Here is a 23,642-nt window from a genome sequence, read left to right as displayed (position 1 = left end):
AGAAGGTTTATTGGAGGGGTGTGTACATGAGAGAGAGAGAGAGAGTGTGTGTGTGTGTGTGTGTGTGACCAGTTGTCGTGTGGATTTAAAAGTGATTCCTCGAGTGTGATATGTGTGCATATGGATATACATTTGAGATGGCGAACATGTGTTGGTGTGCCTGTGGGCGTGGGTGCCACAGCCTGTGATCATGTGTTTGGGTGTGCATGTGTGAGGTCACCTGGTGCGCCGGTCTCACACTTGCATACTTGCTTAAAGCAGACGGGAATTCAGACACATGGCGGGGGTATGTGACCCCTGAATAACTGGGATAGCTGCCTCAGATTAGACCGAGCCGGATGACCGGCATTGATCCCGACACTGAGAAGAATGTTGGAGTCGATTACATGGCAACGCAAATGACGGCCCGTGCGCAGAAATCTATCGGCTCGAGCGGGATATCGATGAAGACATGTAAAAGTTGAATGACAAACAGTTTAAGGCAAACAGCGAAGACAATCACCATCTCAGAAATCAATGTGAAAGGGAGCCAACAGTCAACCCAGCAAGGCTGGGGCTACGAAACAACGGACAATGCTGCAGGGAAGAAAAAAAAAAAAACTAGGCGACATCAATAGTGGCTTTTATGAATGTTGTCCAGTCAAATGACTTGTTTATTCTGGGGCCAGCATCACACAGCTTTGCCATCATGCCTCTAGACCAGTGAGCCTCAGTTCTTGGTGTGCAGCAGCTTGCAGATGGCCACTGTGAACGCAGTCCAAAGCTCAACACTGTTTCAGGCTGTTTTTTGAATGGCTGCTCAGTGTATTAAATCCCTTTGGCTCATGTTTTGGCGCTGGCAATAAAACGACAAGATTTTTTTAAGCTACGAGATGCATACAAACATAGCAACTGATGAGATTGTAAATAGACAAAAGTAGCTTAATCCAGAGAGGGAAAGAGGCAAGTCTTTGGCAACGGAGGAACTCAGCAACAGATGCAGTGATTGATAATTCATCTTTGGGTTGGAGCTTGAATGAAATGTATTGATTTGGTGGATTCAGACGTTCTTTTTGCAGCCATTACTTGTAGACAGATATTGAAAAAGATGGCATCTGTTGATGAGGTCATATGGTTTTTCAAGTATGTCTAAAATATCATTAGCCCTCTCAGACTCATACCTATTGGATGTTTATAATGAATTCAACACATGTTCGCACAAGTTCGGTCTCTTAATATTCTGAATCGTATTCCTCCACTCAATTTCCATCAGGTGCATTATCTGGAGGGACAGAACAGCCTGATAAGATATCAGACTGCTGTCTTTTCATATGCAGCCTATCAAAAAGCCTCTTGTTTGTTCAGTTTTAACAAGACAGGCGGTGGACTGAGCAAAGTACTGATTTCTCTCGATTTTCATCAAAAATCTGCTCTTAAAAAGAAGGATGCATGGCACATTTTCTGCTCACAAGTCCCTCTTTAAATCACTCTCTGCATACAAATGCAGTAGCAGACAGAGAAAATAGTAGGGCTTGTTTGTGAAGTAATTTATGAACATGAGATTCAACCTCGTACCAAGTTGCATTGTGAGTAGCTTTTATGGTAGCTATCAGCTGTACATTATCCATGATAAACTGATACATGATGTAAATTAAAGTACAGGTAATGGGGATAAAACTTCTTCGTGCACAGGCTCAGTGGTTAATGTGTGTCTGCTGTCATGTGTGCTGTAGGTGTTTAGTAGCAGAGTCACGTTCTCTAAAAGCAATAAACTGTTCTTGATGCAGCGAGAGATGGACGCAGGAGGACTCCTATCCCAGCGGTCCATATTTCATGGTCAGGGTACACTATGTACAGCATTCAGAGGGAATTCATCACAGTGCAATGGAAGATTTATCATCCTGATCTCTGGAAATTATATCTGTGTGAATGTGTGCGCCTGTGAGTGTGTGAGTGTGAGGGTGTGCGTGCAGGAATATGGGCATGTACAGCTGTAAGCATAGCAAGCCAGGCCATGTCACTCCTCTCCACACTGTGTGTGTGTGTGTTTAATCAATGGTTTTGATTGAAGTCACTTTTAATGTAGCAGTCAGGCGGATGTATCCGAGCTCTAATCTTCGTTCTCTTCATTCAAGCTCATTGCTGTCAGTCCAGAGGATGCCAGTACAAACTGTGTGTGTGTGTGTGTGTGTGTTCCTGAACTTCTACCATTGTGAGAACTCCCTTCAGAGTGTTTTAAAGTTTAAGAGACTTTTTGCTAAAAAAATCCACTCTTGATTAGGTCGAGACTCCAGCAACATCAGTAAGATGACTTGCAGTAGATGAGACAACCAATCTCATACATACCAAGCCAGTGGGACACATAGGGACTGGGTTTATAGCTATATGGCTAAAGGCCAGTCACATACCCAGAGTGGCAGAGAGGCAAGGGATAATGAAGATGGGTGACTCCCTATTTGGTCCACAAACAGAAGAATTGCTTCTGTGGGGCGGCACCAAAGCTTGTATAAGGAGAACAGCTCTCACCTATTTACACTGTTTTGATGTTTAAGATTTAAGTTACAGTTATTATTTGCTTACTGGATTTCATTTTAGTCTCTAACTGGGTTTTATTTCTGTAGTTTTAGCCATGATCACCAAAGTAATTGCTGAGGGCTGGTGATACGTTACGATAGGATAGGATACGATATGGTGCAGTACAGTACGATACGATACAAGACGATATGCTACGATACGATATAATACGATAGAAAATACTTTATTAATCCCCTGGGAGGGAAACTAAGTGTCATTAAACATAATGGACAGACAACATTATTTTTGGGTCTTATTTCTGCAGTTTTAGCCATAATTTCTATCACCAAAGTAATTGCTGAGAGCTGGTGATACAATATGATGCGATGCAATGCGACCACTATTTTTAGTGTGATCACAGTTCTAGTCATCAACATCATTAACAGCAACAATCAGCAACAATGTTCATAAAAAAAACTGCATACACAACTACAGCAGTTGAAAGTGAACCAAGAAGTCAGTCTGTAAACTTGTAAACCATGTTAGATGATTACAATGGAAAGTAAGGATCATAATTATTCCCTTTGCCTTTTCTTTTCCAAATACATTTGGTTGACATGTTTTCTTTTTTCCAAACATTATCTGACTGCTTCTTTTTAAGCAATGTCACAAAAATCTCAACAATTAACCAGATCCAATATTTTTGTTACGGATAAAAATGATGGCTAAAACCGAGGTTGTACGAAACAAGAATTTCCCTCTGAGATCAGTCCAAGGTTTGAAGACATGACAAGAGGCATGCGGTCAATGAGACAGACAGTCCATACATAACTGTGCATGTGAAAATGTGTGTGTGTGTGTGTTACTGTATAGCCTGCCTAGCAAGTATGCCCCAAGTCTCTCCACATGCAGGGCATAGTCGCCATTCCCGGCCGTCAGTCGGCCTTCACCATGGTAACACCAACCACACTCTGTTTACACCCCTCTATGAGGCTGGGAAGCATGGGAACCAGAGAGAGAATGTGTGTGTGTGGGAGATACAGAGAGAGAGAGACAGATCAGTGTGAGGGACCCAAATTTGTGGTTGCAACACACACACACACGCACACACACACGCACACACACACGCACACTCAAAAATCCCGATTACCTTCTCTCAGTTGAGTCCTCTGGAACAGTCGAGCCTCTGTGGCTGCTGTTCTTCCCTGTCGGGTCTCTTTGGGTCTCTCAGTGGAGGCCACTAGAGTCTCCATTATTGTAGCTGCACCAAATCCTGTTAAAACCCACTAATGACTGGGATTACACGGTCGCCTCCTCTCTCTCTCCTCGCAGCACCAGCGACATCCAGCCACGTCCACACTCTGAAACAAAGCTTGCCGCCCCAGTGATCATAATCACCTGAATTAAAAGTTGGAACAAGTTTTTCCACCCAAAATGTAACTCTGAAAATAGGTAAAATATGTTCTTTCTTGCAAAAATATAGTCAGAACCTGGACATAGTCAAGCATACTCTGGAATTTGTGTTATTGTTACAGCAGGAGTTACAGGTTGGGTTAGGGAGGCACAATCAGAGTTTTTGCAGCAGGCTAGAAGTTGTGTTTTGATATTGAGAGGCCGACAAAGGCACTCGTTCTTTCCTTTATATAAACTTTACTAGGTTATTACATTGATTACTTTTGTCCTTCTCCCCTTGAGACTTGTTTAGATGCTACATTGTTGTGTTGTTTCAGCATTACTGGCTAAGTCTGGCTGCTAGCCTAATGATAATGCAGTGCAAAATAAACAGTGAGGCATAGGCAATCTAATCTAAATGCAAATACTGCTTGGGTTCTGATTCTGAGCAGACATATATGGGTATACTTAGAATATTGCGTATTAAAACATGTTGTAATCCGTGACATCCCTTTACCATGTGTAAAAATGTTAGCAATACTGCTTAATGATATTTCCTGTGAGTTGGTGTGCACAAATAATTAATTCATGCACACAAATTAAGTCATTCAAATGCACATATTCTCATTTTAGAGCATTAATTACGAATTTCTAGCAATTAAAATTGAGATCTTTTGAGAATCTTGGGTCCAATTTAATCATTAAATGTAAAGAGAATCCTCTCCTTTATGTTCTTATTATGCATGCTGGTCTAATAGAGCAGAGTGGACGCTTAAAACTGACCCAGCCACACACAAAAACACACAAACACTCACATGCACACACTCACAAAAGGAAATGAAGAGAGATTGTAGAGCTTCAACCTTCCAAAAGAACAACCTGCCTCAGTTTGGGGGTGAGTGAACCCTGACTTGTTGTATTTCATGCCACTGCATCACTGAGGGCCTCTCGGTGCCCTCAGCCCATTCAGAACCCCAACAACTCCCTTCACAGCCCAAAGGTGCCTGCTGGCTTCCCCGGGTTCCCTCCCATCCACTTTGTGAAGAGGATTTGAACCAGGGAAAGCCAAAACAATGTACAATGGAGCCTCCTCTACCACCCATGATCCAGTTATGGGGAAAGAGGAATATGGGTGAAGAGGGTGATGAGAGAGAAAGGGGCGGGAGGTGGAGAGGAGGGTGGACGTGCAGGCATTTAGTTTGCGGAAAGAGGGGTGGTGGCAAAAGGTGCGGGGTGCATGCTAATCACGTTCCTCTCTTTTCTGCTACCGGAGTGCGAGATAGTTTGACAAAGGCCCAGCAGATGGACCAAGCTGGCCCGCCGTCACCCCAGAAGCAGTGCGCTGTTATAATAACGACATTCTTCCTCACAAAGCCCCTGTGTTCTCATGGCCACGCATGGCTACATGTCCGATGGAGACCCTCTATGTCACTCTATAGCTCTCAATCTCACACTCTCTCCCGCGCTCAGTTGGTCTACTGTCTTGCCTCGACCATTTAGCTCTGTACCCATCGTTTTTCACTGCCTCCATATTTGTGTCGGAGAGGATATTTGCATACCTTCCGTCCTACTCATACATTTTTGTCGCTTAATTTCGGGAAATGCAAGCCCCACGCCAAGTGATTCACTTGACAGCCAATTGTCTGCACCCACTGGCCGTCAAAGCTTCTGTTATTTTGCTTTCATCATCATCAGCACAGCCCCTGTATACAGCAGTGGACTTTTCTCTTTTGTGTAAAGGCATTGTGCAGTCCTCAAAATATGTTTGAGTCATAGTTTACACTCGAGAGTGAGAAAATGTTCGGAAAGAGAATGACACAACCCAGTCGCGCGAATAAATGTTAGCCAGGTATTCTGCAAAACCGTGGATAAGTTCAAACTGGACATTTCTTTAAGTTGCAACTGTCCATTTGTTTAGGTCGAATTTTCTATTTCTCTTTTGTCACAAAGCCGTGCTTATTAGGCACAAAGCCAGCTGGTTAGGGTTCGGAAAAGCATCATGGTTTGGCATAAAATACCCGTTTTGGTTGGCATGCTAATGGATGGAGATTGTCTAGCTTCTCGTGAAAAATGAACCACAGCTCCTCAAAAATCTACTGGTGTGACTCAGACTGTGCTTGCCCATTTGACAGCCTTGTTAACAAGCAGCTAAAAACATCTTTGGATGGATTAGTGAAGTCAGACCTGGTCAAACAAGACAAATTCTCACTGGGCTGGAAATTTCAGACTAATTTAAAGCAATTAGATGCATGTTCAGACACTCGAGAAATTTGTTTGAGGAAAAGGACAGTTGCATGCTGGTACTCTAAAACCAACAGGAGATGAGTTACTGTAGTTCTGTGCACTGATTTCACAAACTCATCAACCCGGTCAACAGTGACACACAGCTCATTAAGGAAATTAAGCTACTCTAAAACCCTTAGCGCCTGATTGCTGCAATTTTTGCTGAAAATGACACTTCAAATCTGAACCCACAGACATGATACACATATCATTATCTGCATCTCCTTATGTCCATTGCAAATTCACATCATTAAGAACTTGCCCAAGAATTATTACGTTAAGTATTCCAGTGATAGCTGTGTGTTCATCCATCGGTGCATTGCAAACAGGAACTGCTTGTAGCTGATTCTTTTGTTGGTGCCAATATGGGATAACAAATGGGTCTCAAGTAGTAGCCCACAGCCTACAGGGATGGCACAGTGTCAGACTTTGATGACCTCTGGCGCAGATTAATTATGATGTAGTTTGAATGGGCTCAGGCTGAAGCTTCCTGACACTTCCTGATAATTTCGTTGGACCCGGTCTGAAACGTGCGGTGTGAGTGGTTCAGGATTCACCGTGAAATGTGACATTAACTGAGGAAACAGTTAAAGGCAGTTCATCTCATGGAAGAAGAGGAGGGCAAATTAGCTGGCATTTACATTGTTTTTACTAACAACTGTTTTTACTCATACAGTACTGCAGACAGTATATATTGTCAGATACGCACTTCATTGTGTACTGCACTGTGTGAGTTATTACAAATACTTTTAAAGGATTTCATTTGATCTAAAATGCCTGGGTTAGTTTACAAGTATACAACATCCTCATAAATACACATGAATGTGTGTGTGTACAACTGCTACATCTGAATGGATTCTATTCTAGGAAACAATAAACAATAGAAAACCTCCTTTTATGTTCACACTGACCTGCTCAGTACAAACATAAACAGGCTGTTGCACAATAGGATTAGGTTGTATCATTACATTACGTAGACCAGGCCAGCAGCTTTTACTCAGGGCGTAGTCAGGGGCCAAGTCCTGAAATCTGACCTCAGCTTTAGGCTGCTCGTCAGTCGGATGCCCGTCTTGTTTTAGGTTTTGAAGACTCATAACAGGAGGAACAAATTTCATATTTAACTTTTCCCCTCTACTACAGTATGTTTGGTAAATTTCCTTTTGTTTCTTGCATTATTCAATTAATTAATAATTAAGTAATCAGCATCTATTTAATGATTGATTAATAATTTCAACGACAAATATTCTCTTGTTCAGAGCTGTAGTGATAATCGATTAGTTGCCGACTTTTAATTAACAATAAATCAATACAATTTAATTAACAATTAATCTATTGGAATACATTTTGTTACGAAAAACAAAATTCAAAATTATCTGATTTCTTCTCCTTAAATGCAAATATATTTTGGTTTATTTAATCCTCTGTAACAGTAAACTGAATATCTTTGGGTTGTGGACAAATCCTCCTTTGAGGATGTCGTCTTGGGCTTTGGGAAACACTGACTGACATTTTTCATTATTTTCTGACATTTTATAGGCCGAGTAACTCATCACTTAATCAAGAAAATAATCGACATTAGTTGCAGCCCTACTCTTGTTGCTGCTTCTCTCTGGTGTATGTAACTGAATCTCTTTGGGTTTTTCACTATTGGTTGATATTACCTAAAATAAATGATTAATCAAGAAAATAAAGAAATAATCAGCAGATTAATCATCCTTAAATATCCTTAGATTTATGATCCAATAATTCCAATAATCATACTACTGTATTTATTTAAATGCTTTTTGGTCCAGGATGTCGGGTCATACCTCATGACAGTAATGTAACTTTGCCAGGAAGTAAAGGCAATGAAATTTTGTCCATGATGGATCAAGTATCTCAAGCAGGTTTCAGCTGGCCACAAGTAGATTTTCATAGTTTATTAAATAAATGGAAACCACTGGCTGCCTGGAAGGTAGGAAATCAATTTTAAAACTTCAGGTTTGCTTTGGAAAATGGTCGCCAATAATGTCAAGTATATTTGCTCTGTAGTTAATGGTCTACAACATACAATACCAGCAGTGTAGTCCTTAAAGACCCCGTCTTTGCGTTCTGTCCGTGAAGCTATCGAGATGTGACTCACACAGCAGAGGGAAGTGAGCATGTTGTAATATGAGTTCAGGTGCAGCGGTGAAGAGGTGAAAGGGTGCTTGTGCGTGTTTGTGTGAGCATGTCTCCTTACACATGTGTGTGTTTAGAGAGCTGGTGTTGACACAGACACAGCCGCTCCATTGTCCTCCTCCATCTCCAGTCAGGATGTTTGAGGGACGCCTCATCGCTTGGCTCCCTCTAATCTCTGCTGGAACCAAAAACCCTGCGGCTGGAAGGCCCCGGCCCTCGAGGACGCTGTCAGCACCGGGACAAGAGAGGCACAAGACAGGGAGCGAAGCTGGGAAGGTTACTGCCGAAAATTATGGAGCAGTCAATTATAGATTTCTCATGAGCTGTTTTAAAATTGCAGGCAGTAAAATAACCCACGGGATTACACTAAATCCGCCAAGTAATCCTCTGATTTAATAGCTTTTGATTTAGTTTTGTCTTTTTAATATAAAGTTTGAATTTTAATATAAAGATATAAATGGAGCTAAATGAACAAGTCGCTGAACTTAGGGAGGCATAGTTGAACATTATAGTGATATCATCCATCAGCATTATCACCCATCATCTTTCTTTTTCATTTAAATGTTTCTTCTACTCTGTCTGTCCTCTATCTGTGACAAATTACAGTTTCCAGCCTAATAATCAAATTTACTGTAGCTCCACGAGACTGTGGCTCCTGTTACCCTGACAGCAAGGTGGAAGAAAACACTGAGACACAGTTGGGCTGTTCAGGAACCCTGGAAATTCAATCCAGATCAATTAGCTTGAGTAGTGCAATGGTAGTGCCACCAGAGAGCCTTAATGAAAAACATTTCGCAGCAGAGTTTGCGGATTTTGCCTGAAGTGCTCGGTTTTTAACCGTGGCAGAGTGACAGTCAGCATCTGGCATTTGCTCAAGCAAGTGAACCTGAGTGGAGGAGGTGCATGGATTGCATCTCAGTGACCTGAAGTTGACTTCCTTCTTTCGTTTTTCTTTTTCTTTCATGGCTGAATATTACATAAAAATGTTTTTAATTTCAACTGATTTGAAAGAGCAGGAAGGTTTTTTAAAGAACAAACAGAAATTTTGTGATGGTTATCCATTCTGAAGGAGGCATGAGGAAAGTGGTTTATATAAAAACCCCAAAATGAGAAAGAAGTTTACAAGAAACAAAGTTCTGGGCACATAAAGCTTTTTAAAATCATTATTGATAATGGTATTCTATATACCTACTTGCCTTAGCTATAGGTAATGTGACAGATCAGTGGACTGTGCACCACCCAAGGTGGTTCAGGTGCTGGTTCGGAGCCAGTGCCTTCTCTGAAACCAGTTCTTTGCGTTTCCATGAAAACTGGTTCCAGTGCGGCACCAACACTTTGGTGGTCCAGAACAAAAACAGCTTACATCAGTGGCTGGGGGAGTTATCGTGACCAAGGACCAACTAAAAGATTTTCACTATGGACGCCAGATTGAAGCAACAGCGGTCCGAATACCAGTCCATGTAGGCACGCGATGCCAGAGGCCAGAACAATTGAAAAGAGTTGATGTAGTCTGCCATAGCAGTTCTTAGCAACACTGGGAAATTGGAGACGTATACAGTGGCTGAGTGATGGTGGCTGTCATCCAAAGCAAACCGGTTCTTAAAAGGTTTGTAGGTTGAACCAACTCCAAACCAGCACTAGCACCAGGCCACAACCAGGCTTTGGTTGCTAAAGAGCGGATTGAAGTGAGCTTGCCTACAGAGAATTTTGAAACGCCCTCCGTTAATAATTGATTATCCTTGATTACAATAGTTCAGCTCAAAACTGGTAGAAAGTGAGCTGATTTTCCAGGAATCTCGAACAGAAACGGCTCAAGAACCAGAACTAATTTGCTGGAAAAGTGGCTTGATGAAGGCAAGATAGCAGAAATTGTTTGTTGAGGTGAATAAGGCATGCTGTATTGTAGAGGAGTTGTGTGATGTGTTATCATTTTCAGACTTTAGTCTCAGCGTAGACGAGGACAGAAGGAGTTGTGACAGAAAAAATAGCAAAAAAAGAAATTCTCTGTGGCCTTACCGGAAATGTGTCCTCTCCCACTGAGAAAGCAGCACTGTTTTCTTAATTTCAACTGCACTCAAAGATTAATTATTCAATTTGAGCGTCATGGCTGATAATGTACAGTAGACTGGGTTTTATCCTCGAGGAGATGGCGGTGGCCCCCAGGAAAGCGATATAAGTGGATTCATTTCAAGATGCCTGTTCCTCCAAAGACTTTATTAGATTTAGTTAATGAGAGAGCAAGGCAGGCTGACTGGCTGAGCGCAGGTTGGGGAGCTGGAACGTAATTAAGCCGTGAGTCTGACGATGCCACTGTTATACACTTTGATTAAAAACACGTTCAACAGCTAATCTCCAACAAATTAAAGCAGTTACATCGTTTGGCACGGTCACCTTTAGTTCTCCCCTCGAATGAGGAAAATCTCTCTTTCTTGCTGTCTCGTCGGCTCACGCCGCTTCTTCACCTTCTACCCCGTGCCCCCTGCTGCACCCTCCCTCTCCCTGTCTGCACCCTAATTCTCCATGGTAAGTAGGTGCAGCTACATGCAGGGTCCACCAGCCGGTCCCTCTGTCAGAGATGTAGTTAACCCTTGTGGGCTTTATGTCTTCCATATGCCCTGCTGGGGTCTGTATGGCTGGACTATGTAATACAGGAGAAGCCTGTATATTTCCAGGCCAGCACACACACAAGTCTTCTTGTCTGAGCTATAATGAGTGTTAGTATAGATTTCCTGTGGCTCAAACACTAGGCTTAATTGACCTGAACAGCTCTGAGTGACTTGGCACCTCCCGTCTCAACCTTCCCCTCCTCCCCGACACCCCCCCAAGACCTTTCTCCGGGACAAAGAGGCTTTGTCCCTGGGCCTGCGCCACAGCGCTCTAAACCTTTGTTGACTGTTTCTGTCTGACAGAGCAAATAGCTCTGGCCTCCTTTTGTTTATTGTCATTTTTTGAAGTTTGAACAAAGTTTATACAAAGCCCCCTTTTCTGACGTTGTTTGCAGCCTTGGGGGAAAACAGAGGGAAGAAAAGAAATGGGTTTATTGTTTGTTGAATTTTTGACTGTCTGCTGCTGTCTGACCTTTATCTTCTCATCTCTCTCTCTCTCTGCCTCTCCTTCCATCGCTCGCAGGGATCACATATACACGGTGGACACGGACACTGCCAACAGTGATGAGATCTTTTTCAGTAAGGTGAGTGAGACGTCTGCCTCCGCGAGGACGCGTTGTTCTCTGCGTGCAGTGATTGACAACGTAACCCTAATAACCCGGCTCCGAGTGTGTGTTTACGTGCGCACGTGATTGTATACGTGTGCCTGCCAGCAGTCTTACTCACCCACTCACCGGTTGGAGCCTGACATGCTCGCCGCGCTGACCCCGTTAAGAAGATTATCCAATCAATCAGCTAGTCGAACGCCTGCGTCATCCACGCTCATCAGTGGGACGGCAGGAAGGTCTGAGCGGAAGCTGAGAGGACAAGAGAGGAAGTGAGGGATGAGGAGGAGGGAGGAAGATGAGAGGGAAGAAAGGAAAGGAGGGTACGGGTAAGATGAGATGGATTGCAAAAGGGAGTGAAAGACAAGATGGATGCAGAGGCGCAGAGGATCCCCTTGTATATTTTCAGATTATTCTAAAAAGCCTCTCATATTTACATAGGCCCTCAGATGTAATAACCCACTCTCCATCCCATTCCAACCACTCCTCGCTGGCATCACTTGCCCTTAACATAATGCATGCAAACAGAATTCAAACAAGGCCATTCTCGTGTATACAACAACCCGCCTTCCCTCCACCTCATCCACTTCAATGTCAGAGCGCGGCGAGTGGGTCTTAATGAGAGCAGGCTGCAGATGAAAGGCTGGTGGGAGACGCGCTGATTGATTGATGACTGTGGGTCTTTAATCAGTGGCCTAGCTCCAAACATGTTGTACAACAGCGGCGGCTACGCGGCGGTCTGAACCAGCGGCCGGTGCTGACCCTCGGGGGAGGGACGAAAAGTGGAGTGTCTGTGTTGAAGGGTGTGTGGACCTGATATAACTTAGCATTGACTGATAAGTGTGTGTGACAATGAAAGAGGCCTTAAAGGTTTGTGTGTTTGTAGTTGACTGGCAGGTACTGGCCAGCGTTGACCTATAGGCCAAGGCAGTGTGTGTGCGCATGTGTGTGTGTGTGTGTGTGTGTGCACAAGGATGGACAGCCTATCAATCCACAGAAACGAGCTCCAAGCTCTAAGGCGGGATCTGTCCTTGTTCTGATCCGGGGTCAGTATCTGATTTCCTCCTCGCTGGCAGAGAATTAGAAGTTCAAGGAGGTAAACTGATCTCCAAACGGCGCTTAGAATAAAGTTCACCTCGGAGCAGGTGCCTCATTAGAGGAATCAATGAGGGAGAATCTCAGATGATGATTATTGATCACAGTATGGATTGGTTATCGAGCTTTATGGTCCCTTTTTTTTTCTCCAATGTGAATGTTTATCTTGTTTGCTCAGTCTCTCGCTCTCTTTAAAGAGGCATTATGTAGTTTTGGAGGAAAAAATTCAAACTCAGAATTTTAATATTTACAATACGAATGATAATATTTGATATTACTAATAATATTAATATTAAAACTCATATATTTATTTTTTCCATAACCAAATAAACAAGCTGTTCTCAGAGGAAAACAAGGTCCCCAGAACACTGTTTGAAGCTAGAAAGGTGGCAGGGTCCGCCAAGTATAAACAAAGTAAAACAGTATGACATTGTGTTGTCCTTTAAGGTCAGTTTGTTTATTCAGTCATGAAAACAAAGGAAAAATCAGTCAAAGAAGATCTTTGAGATTACTCCTCTCTTTGAAGGACTTAGAAATCACTTTTGCTGATGTGCTACTCTAATTTAATCTACATTTTTGTTTTGTAGTACGTGAATGTCTATGTTTTAAACCATTATGAATTTTGAACTTGAATTTTTATTGATCAAAATAAATGATTGTTTGAGTCTCATTCTCTGCTTCACTCCGTCTTTCCCTCTCCAGAAAATGACATGGAAGTCCAGACAGGCAGATGTCGACACTTGCAGAATGAAAGGGAAACATAAGGTAGAGAAAATATAAACGCAACTTCTGTGCTTACACCCTAACTGCATTTATAGAACAAATGTCACCATAGTCTTCTTCACAAAACACTTCTTTAGCGCATCACACATTACACAATGCAGACAAGCTGCAACAGATGTAATTTCTCACAGCTTCTCTGTTTCTCTGACAGACGCAGGAAATCCTGCAGGTGTAATAACAGACGCCTGCAGTCCGTAAAACTTTCTGCTGTCACATTTTATAGAGCACAGCAGAGAGAATCTTTGTATCAAATAGCACTTTTATGGTATTTACTGTAAGTTTAAACAAACCTATGCACAAAAAAATAACAATGATTTCATTATTGTTCCTCGAAGAGCATTAAAATATCCTGTGGATATGTCCTAATGTGCCACGAGGAAACACATTTCATCATTATATGCTCGACGATGCCTCTCACTGGTCTGTAGAGCACTACAAGCTGTACTTCAAAAGAAAGAAAAGAAAGAGCCTCTCCTCTTATAAACCACATGTGGCTTTCAGTGTAAGAGTGTCTGTTATTAAAAGACAGAGATGTCATCATGGACTTCCTTTCTTCTTTCTCTCCCGGCTCCCTGCAGGACGAGTGTCACAATTTCATCAAAGTCCTCCTGCAGCAAAATGATGACACCCTGTTTGTTTGTGGAACAAATGCTTTCAACCCCTCCTGTCGAACCTACAAGGTAGGGACACACACATACACACTCACACACATAAAGAAACAGCTCTTTGGTGCTCTTTGCCCCTTTTCAACCTTAATCACAGGCGTTCGTCAGACATATTGTGCGCATACACTCCTCTCTATTTGTGTCTCCTTTCTTTTTTTCCTCCGTCACACACCCGCACACACACTCAGGGATATTTTTTACATGCAACCTCAAGCATGTGGAAGTTTTGGGTTGAGCTATCAAGCGATGGACATAGATGGATGACTTTCACAACTCAGCGGGCGCTCCTCCTATGTCTTTATCTCCAGGTGTACTTTGACACGCTCGATTTGGAAGCAGAGAAACCCAACTACCCACCTTCTTGCGCACACTCACACGCAGAAGTGAAGGTCCTGAAATTCGATTCGACCGTGTCCTGTAAACAGACGCCTGGCCGGCCCGTATTCATGCGGACATGTCTGGAATAGATTCAAGATTCCTTCTGGAAAAGCAAAACCGCCCTGTGAAGATGCATTTCGGAGAGAGCAGGTAGAAATTCAGATTGACTTGACAGACAAAAATAGAGATGTCAAGAAGAGATAGACATTGGAAAAGAGAGAGAGAGACAGAGAGATTGGGACACAGGGAAACAGATGGACAAAAAAAGAGAAAAGCATACAAAAGATGAGATTTTAAGACTGCAGGCAGACAGATAGACAAACATGAAAAGCAGAAGGGCTGCCTTCAAACTGCTGCTGAAAATGTCCCAATTCTTTCCTTCCCTAGTGACATAAATCTGATGTTTTTGTTGCCTTAGTGTGAAAAGTAAGCAGCATTGCCATTACACTGAGTAAATCTCAGCTCATTCACAAGACAAGTTTAACTACTTCTGCAAGCTGCAACAGCTGCAAGACATGCCACTGGAGAAGATGTAGTTTAGTTTAATTGGTAATTACCGAAATTGTATATAAATTGTATATAAATCATGCGTTTTCGGTTATTTCCTTTCCTTCAGTGTTTTGTTCCCGTGCACTTAAAAGACATTGCGTCCGCGTCAATGGGTGCTCCTCTCCACAGAAAACACTGCCCCTGAAATGCCTCGTCAGTACTACCGCCTTTATTTCGGTGATTTAATTTAAGCCTTTATTTACAGTAGAATTGAAGCTAACTGGAAACTGAAAACAGGACAGAGCCGGCCAGAGACACGGTGAGCGGTGCTGGCTCAGGCGTGTGTGAGCTGACAAATCAGAGCAGACTGGGTATTCAGCAGGAGGGGCTTAAAGAGACAGGAGCTAAAACAACAGCGTTTCAGACAGAAATTTCAATACAGTATTAAAGCGCTCGTCAGTATGAGAAAATTAAAGTGTTTTTTAGCATCAAAGCATGTAAACATATTTTAGTAGTAACCCAAAATAAAATGCGGAACCTGAAAATGAGCATAATATGTCTCCTTTAAGGCACTTGCTATGCCTGAAATATTAGGAAATGTGATTTAAACAACATTGTCATTTCATTTAAGTATCTGAAGGGGTTTTATTGTAGAATAGCTTTGAGCTTTCATCCAGACAAACAGTAAGACAGGCAGGAGGGCAGACAGAAAGACTCTGTCCTGAAGGATGTTATTGTTTGGTTTGTTTGGATGTGATGCGATGGTCACGGCACATCTAGATGTTATCAGGGTGGCCTGTGGGGAAAAACTCTCCTGCTTTGGTTCACTAGATCTGTTTACCAGAGAAACAAGACATCTCTGCTCTGTTGCCTTTGTGGCTCGGCATGCTAAGCACACAGAGTGGACGTCTTTCAATTCACTGACTCCTCCTGCGGGGAAAGCGGAATTTATGTCTCTGCATTTATCAGGCGTGGTTAGCTTTTATAGCTCCTCCGGTTATGGTTTCAAGGTTTGTGTTTTAGCTGCTACTACACTGATATTGCTGCGAGTCTGGTGGAGTTAAGAGGGAGCGTTGTAAAACACAGTGAGGCTTGGTAAAATCCATACACACACGCACGCTCGCTTGTGCAAACATAAAAAATCAATGCATGCTTTACGTAAATTACTGCACATGATGGGCGATGTTGACATAATCTCAAAATAAATGAGGAATGTTTGTTAACACATCAGTCATGACAATATGATAAAACACAAGATTTTATTCAAGTGTTCATTAAAATATTTTTCCATGTTTCCAATTTGCACAGTCCAATTAGCCCTTGCATATTTAAGCGAGTCGGTTTAATGTGCTCGCCGCCGCCCTTTCCCTTAAAAATTAATTCCACTGACTACACTGTAATTATTTTTCGTTGAATAAGATAGTCGCTTGACTGGAAACACTCGGATGAATGTGACACGACTGAATTCAGATTAAATGTAAAGCCTCTGAGATATTGACATCATTTAAAATGTTCTGAAAAATTACCACTGATCACTTGCACACAAACATGCAAATGCACATACAAAGGCCTGTGCACACGTGTAGCGAGGGAACAGCAGTGTGTATGCATCCATACAAACAGTGACAACTGTGCAAACAGGCAAACACACACATTTTACAAAATCATCACACACATACACACACTGTACTGCTGGCAGGCTGGCAGACTCTGGACAGATACCAGGCCTTTGATGGCGTGCTGGGTTCATCCACTCTGCTTGGTCAAAAGTGTGTATGTGTGTGTTTGTGTGTGTGTGTGTGTGTGTTTGTGGTTAAATCCACCTTGGCCACAGTTTGCCTCTCCATCTCCCCAGTGTGACAGCGCTGAAAAGAGCTTCTGTTTCGGGGCCAGCCTCATCCCACATTAATCAACAACGCTGCAAGGGCGAGCGGGAGGGAAGGAGGGATGGATGGGGGAGCAGAGGTGGAGGGAGACAGAGGGGGGTGAGAAGAGACAGAGGGGGCAGGAAGGTGCTCCCGCCCAAACCGACGACACCCCGCGCTGTCCTCTGTTCCAACACCTTTTCCTGCCCGGATACCTCTTTATTTTTACCTCTGTCCGATGCATTTTTTTTTTTAACAAACCCACCGATTTTCTCTCTTCATTAACTTCCTCCCGTAATCCACCTCTTCACCTTGTGTTGATAGTGTCAACCAAACACACACACTCATACACACATGCATGCAAACAGAGAAAAAAAACACAGACAGACACCTTGGCAGCCATGGCACAGTACTCTCCCTCGGCACCTCACAGCACCCAACTCTCTCCTTCTATTCATCCCCCCTCCCTCCTCCTCTCCCTCCTGCCTTAATTCCTCTCCCCCCTCCATCGCTCCCACCACTCCGCCATCTTTCCCCTCTGTTGCTTTCTCCCTCTGTCACTCCCTTGCTGTGTTGTAATAATAAACACCCCATCCAGCTGGGCTGATATATGACTGGAGTCAGTTTCATCGCCTGTTGCCGGGCGAATCGGGGGAGAATCAGTGGGGAGGCTTGGAGGCAGTGGGTCCCAGGTGATGCGTCCTTTGGGTTGACACTCGTGGACTGAGGTGCTCTGGGAAATTTCATCCGTGCCAAGGCTTTGCATTTGAAATATGATAGAAGCGCACAGAGGGATTTAGGTGACATTTCATCAAAAACGTGCCTTTCGATTGTCAGTAAGAACACATAATTAACCAAATGATTGTCCTCTTTGTGTAATGGTTGACATTCTGGTTCCAAACGATTAATCATTTTCGAAATTGAAGGTTGAGATAAATGAGGTTATTCCTCTGTTGGTTGAAGTAACATATTTTCTTTCAACAGCTGCAAACACTCCGGTCTCCTGCTCGAGTGTAAAAGGTGGTCAGGGAAAGGGTTCATCCTCGCAGGGCTGAGAAACAGGTTGCAGAGAAATGGGCCATGACTATTAATCTCCTAGGGAGATGTGTCCTTGTTTGGTTTACACAACCGCTCCTGGCCCAGGTGTGATCTTGTGCTCTTGACCTTTATGGATGGGGGAAGGTTGTGCAGGTGGAAACATGAACTGAATACTGAAGACATGTGTGGGAGACTTTCACCTGCAAAGTGTAGGACACAGGCCTGAAAATGTAACCATATGGCAAGAGCTGTAAAAGATATACAGATTTTCTGGGTCGCTGTTTAGCTCAGTTGGTAGAGCAGGCGTCCCATGTACAGAGGCTTTGCCCTCGCTGCAGCAGCCCTGGGTTCGAGTCCCAGCCTGGGGCTCTTTGCTGCATGTCACTCCCCCTCTCTCTCTCATCCTGTTTCCTGTCTATCTTCAGCTGTTCTGTCAATAAAGCCATGAAAAGGCCAAAAAAAAATAATTTAAAAAAAAAAAAAAAAAAAAAAAAAGATATACAGATTTTCTGTTATTGGCTGACCTTCATGACACCAACAATTGGGACAAAATCAGAAACACGTAGTTTATATTGGAGCTGTTGTCTTCACAGACATTAGATTTGCGTGTACGCCTCAGAAGACATGCACTTTAACTGTTCTTATCCTATAAAATAAACAAGGAAACAGTTAATAAGTGGGACACTGCCTCGCTTTACCCTAATTTTGTCCTCGGTACGATCCCACAACTCTCTCAGCAACGATAAATAAAGCCCATAAAAACAACAGAGACACAGAAGCTGAACGTGTCCCTCACCCCGAGTGCTGAAGCTGATGCTGAACCAATTATAACACTCCTGATGGGCATGTTTTGGATCTACATTGTGTTTGTCTAATTAATTAGCATATAGCCTATGGAAAACACCAATGAGCTGTTGTAGTAATTAATTCATCTTGATGCACTGCACCGCGAGCCAAGGTTGCTGTACATTCGTCTACAGTGGATCCCTACAGAACGGTGTGTTGTTAAGGCAGCGCTGACCAAGTGTGACAGCCTTCCCATTACTTTGAATTGTGTTTCTACGAAGCTTTATTTTTTGCAGTCAGTGGAGTTGACAGCATAATAAGGTTTCCCTGGTAAACACTGTAGAAAAAATCTCCATCTGGCTGTTTAGACATCAAATATCTTTATGGTAATGTTTAAAAACGTTGTGGTTCAGCATGGCAGTTTTATGGATCGCTATTGCCTGTTTTTAAAATATTGGATATTGCTTTAGACAAGGCTAACAGGAGCAAGCGAGCAAGTAAGTGCTCGGCTGTTGTTTTTCCACACATGTCAACTTCACAGGAGACTGGAGCCGTACGTATATCTGCGGCCCGGCTGGGAGTGTCTTCCTCTGTTCAAACGGCAGGAATAGATCAGCGACAGCCAGCCAAGCCCAGTAGACAGAGGTCACTGCCTCGGTGAAATCAACCAAAGGGGATGGAGGGGTGTGGGTAGCCGCTGTTGCGTGAGAGATATGTGAGTGTGTGTTTGTGATGTGTCAGAGAAGGAGGGAGTGTTTGTGTTCGGTAGCTGACACAGAAGCTGCTGACGCTTCAAGCTTAACCGAGTTGGCCTGTCGCTCTGCTCTGTACATCCTCTGATTCAGTGGACGCACCTGACCTTCAGCTACTCACGTCCCTTATGATTAACTCAGCCTAATCTATAATTACAGTCTCCCCGTCTAATAACAATATATATCTTCAAACCGCCTCGCCGTCTCCGTATATGATCCTCCTATAATTTCTAAAAAAACAGAAGGAATGAGGAATCGAGAAATGTGCTGCTGCTGCTGCTGGTTCTGTGTTTGTTGTAAAAGGTCACTTGTAATTTTTGCTGCCAAATCAGCCTCAACAATTTCTCTGGCAGGGTTTTCCAGCATTGCGCGCGGAGTGTGTGTGACCTTTTTAGTGGGCAGATGATAACCGTTTCCGCCGAGACAGGAATAGAAAACAAAATGACCTGTTTAGAGACCAGAAAGGGCGGCGTAAGCAGTTTGCAGCCTTGGCAGGCTACGCTCCTCTTTGTCGAGAGACGGGGGAGAAAGAAGTGAGGAAGCGAGGGGAAGTAGAGTACGAGAGAGATAGAAACAGAGATAGAGAAGAAAAATGACTATGTATTGTGAACTCCGAAGGCAAACAGTGTGTTCAGTAATCTTCCCTGACCTCAGCGCTTGGCCGGTGGCTTCTCTTCTCTTCTCTTCTCTCTTGTGCATTTGTGTGCATCTCTGGTCTCTAGCCAGGGTAAGAGAGTGTCCTAAGGCGTGCTGGGGAAGACAAGCCAACCCATGGTGGGATGATAGTGACCTTTCACCCACATCTGATCCTCCGCCATGCCCTGCCAATCGCACTGCAACCAAACTGGGCGCAAAGCAAGAAAATCTTGTCTAAATTCCAATTCACAGATATCCTCCCACTCAGGACTGAACGAGAGCAGTGGTGCTTCGTAAACAATGGACGAGTGCTCAAAATAGCTCATGGAAATGGGACTAGTGAGTGACAGAATGAGAAACTTTTGGATAAACGACACTCCCAGTGCTAAGAAAAGACGACTTTTACATTGTCTTGGTGCAGAATTAAAACTAGGATCTCTCCCAAAGAAAAGTCGGGGCTGCAAACTGTAAAATAATGACAACTGTATGATCTACTATTTTAAAACTATTGTGGGTTAGCGAAACATTTCTTCGGGCTGTGTGCTCAGCCATTTTTCCTATGGCCATTTATTTCCTCCTCACAGCAAAAAAGAACACGCTTTGGAAACCAGGGCGGAGGGGAAGCTCTGCAGTAAATGGGTTAAAGATCTGTCTCGAGGGTTGTCAAAAGTCTTCTTTAACACCAGTACTGTTGAAGGATAAAGGATGTCATGGGGGAAGCTAACCACATCCAACCATACTGTGGAACATGTTGCTCTGGAAAATGTCAGTTTCTTTTCTATCTCCCTCCATGACAGTTTCCCAGATACTCCCAGATGGGCTGCTTTGACAGCTCTCAGCAGGACACCGGAGTGGCATCCACGGGATATTAGTTTAGGTCAGAGTTAGATGGACACACTCCTGGGCTGGGTACCACGGCTATTTGGGACTATTTTATCCTGGCTCACGCTACATTTCTCCACTTTCACGCAGCCTGTTTCGCGGCAGCCCCTTCAGATTGTCATTGTTTTGACAGTTGAGCACAGTTCTCGTTTTCCTCTTCTAGACCTTTTCCTCCAACTGGGAGCTGACATTTCCTGTCTAAGTTGTATTTTAAATCCATTGTTTGGTTTGACAACACTACATTGTCTTGACCCTTCACTGACCTTTCACCTCATTTGTGACCCTAGACCGACACCCTGGAGGCTCTGGGAGAGGAGATCAGTGGGATGGCACGCTGCCCGTATGACGCCAAGCACGCCAATGTTGCCCTCTTTGCTGGTAAGGTTCAAATGCATCTCTATTAGTCAGAATTAACAGTGTAAATATCTGTATTTTAAGCACAAAGTTTATCATTGCTGTGAATTTCAATCTTGAAAGCAGACCTATGATGCTTTTTCTTTTTTTTTCTTTCATTCATTGTTTCATATCGGCTCTAATGCATGTAAAAGATCTTGAAAGTTAAGGCCAACGTCCGCACCAACAGAAGCTCCTCTCTCCCACAGAAAACACTGGTCCTTAAATGCCTCGTCAGTAGTCCCGCCTTTAATTCTGTGACTTCGTGACATCACACTACGTCACCATGTCACACATTTAGGCAGAACTTATGCCGAGAAGCTAGTTTAGCACAGCTGCTCTGTTGTTGTTGTTAGCAGCTCTGGCTCAGGCTTGTGCGAGCTGACCAATCAGAGGAGACTAGGTATTCAGGAGGGGACCTTAAAGAGACAGGAGCTAAAACAGAGCGTTTCAGACAAAGGGGGATAACAGTGCTGCTGTTTCTTGAGCATTAAAGCATGTAAACCTATTCTAGTAGTAACCCCAAACTAAAATTATGAACCTGAAACTGAGCATGATATGTCTCCTTTAAGTCCTTTCCTGTGGCGTAACATGAGAGAAACTACTACCACTCCTTGACTGCCATGAGAAAAAAACATTGTTCCTATCTGCGCATATTAAACATTGGAAAATGTTAAAGCAGCTGGGAAAGTTGAGTCTATTTCAGCGGAGGGATTAGTTGCGGTTGTATTTAATATTGTTCTTAATACCCTGTGGTTTATTCTAATGGCAACACTCTGACAACATGTCAAGAGTGAAACATGCACAAGAGCAAATCATCGAACTCGAGGCCACATTCGCTCCGCGTCAGGCTGCTTCTCAGAGCCATTTGGAAATACATCAATGGTGTTGACAAAAACAGAATAATAATTTTCTCGCTTTTATAATACTTTGCCATCGACTTCTTTGTTTCTCGCTCACTTTCTTTCAAAATGCATGCGATTAAAAATAAGTCACAAACAGCTGGGACCGGAATGAGTCAGCTTTCCGTTGGCGTGGTGAGATTCTTCTGATGCCACGGACCCGCAGGCTGCTAGAGACATCCAGTTCCTCGTTCATATTTGCTGTGAAACGATTTATGGCGGTATCGATGAGCTGTACCCGCCCGCTTAAAGCCGAGGTGGAGCGTAAACGCCTAGCTTGACCAGTTAATGTGTAGCAGAGCTGCTTGGAAGGAGCTGGAAGCACTGAGTAATCAAGAGGGTTGCTCCGGCTGCTATCCTTTCAATTATGTAGTTTGAGTTTCCACTGTGGTTATAGCCAAGGCAGGCTGAGGTCATGCTGGTGGTGGATCGTGTTCGTGTGTACGTACGTGTGTGTAACTGTGGGTTTCTGTGGTGCTCTAAGACTGTGTGTGTGTGTGTGTGTGTGTGTGTGTGTGTGTGTGTGTGTGTGTGAAAGCAGGCTTCCAATGTTTGTTTGTGCTTTTGAAGTGTGTTTGCGAGACCGAGCAATTACAAATGTGCAACATGTTAAGTGTGTGTACAGCCTGTTTGTTGTCCATCAGAGAGTCTCTTCGGTTTGTGTGATTCATTCATTTTCCAGGTCTGAGCCATCTGAAACATGTTTGTGTATCCAGCCACAGAGGAGAAGGAATCTCTGAGTGGCTTTGTGTGTTTTTCTTTTGACTGAGCTTCACTTTCTTCAACCTTTCTTCTCCCCTCTCCATCGCCATCTTTCCTCCTTATTGCTCTTTTCCGGCTCTGCGTCCCCTCTCCAGATGGCAAGCTGTACTCGGCCACCGTAACAGACTTTCTGGCGATCGATGCGGTCATCTATCGTAGCCTAGGAGACAGCCCGACTCTGCGTACTGTCAAACACGACTCCAAGTGGCTCAAAGGTGAGTGAGGCACACAAACACAAACAAATTCTCTGTGGTTGGTGAGCACCAAGCTGACCGACAAGTTAGAAAGCAAACACTGGTTTTCGACATGCATGCTCGACCATGTGTTTGTGATTTATGACTCGTGTGTGTTCATATGTGTCTTTTGTGCCTCTGTGTATGTATCTAGGTATGAAGCACAGGAGCACTTATGCTAATGCCACACGCTCTGTTTGACGCAGTACATTTTGCCAACCTGCCCCGGTAGAGTTGATGTAGCCAGGAAATTGCTCTGCCCCAGGGAGAAACAAGCACAAGTCCATCCTGTCAAAACTCAATAGAGAGATCCTCCTCTCCTTGCATGCAAATTGTTTCGCTGATATGATGGATGATAGATTGAGGCACTCAGGGCTCACAGTCGGTGCTTTTCTGCATAATGTGACAGATATTTCGGCTGTTTACTGTGAAATACGGTGTCAG

The 23,642-nt window shown here is 43.5% G+C and overlaps 1 protein-coding gene across 1 annotated transcript in view; it reads left to right on the top strand.

Moving 5' to 3' along the window:
* sema6a (sema domain, transmembrane domain (TM), and cytoplasmic domain, (semaphorin) 6A) overlaps nt 1–23,642 on the top strand; it is a 67,913-nt gene that overhangs the window by 3,378 nt on the left and 40,893 nt on the right. Inside the window, exons 3-7 of the mRNA XM_073467066.1 lie at nt 11,458–11,518; nt 13,337–13,399; nt 13,996–14,097; nt 21,196–21,286; nt 23,061–23,180. Of these exons, the coding sequence (XP_073323167.1) occupies nt 11,458–11,518; nt 13,337–13,399; nt 13,996–14,097; nt 21,196–21,286; nt 23,061–23,180 (437 nt within the window). The remainder of the gene's footprint in view (nt 1–11,457; nt 11,519–13,336; nt 13,400–13,995; nt 14,098–21,195; nt 21,287–23,060; nt 23,181–23,642) is intronic.

Source organism: Pagrus major, chromosome 5 (genome assembly GCF_040436345.1).
Source record: "Pagrus major chromosome 5, Pma_NU_1.0".
Taxonomy (NCBI): domain Eukaryota; kingdom Metazoa; phylum Chordata; class Actinopteri; order Spariformes; family Sparidae; genus Pagrus; species Pagrus major.
The sequence above is the reverse complement of the archived record's forward strand: the minus strand, read 5'-3'. Positions and strand labels throughout refer to the sequence as shown.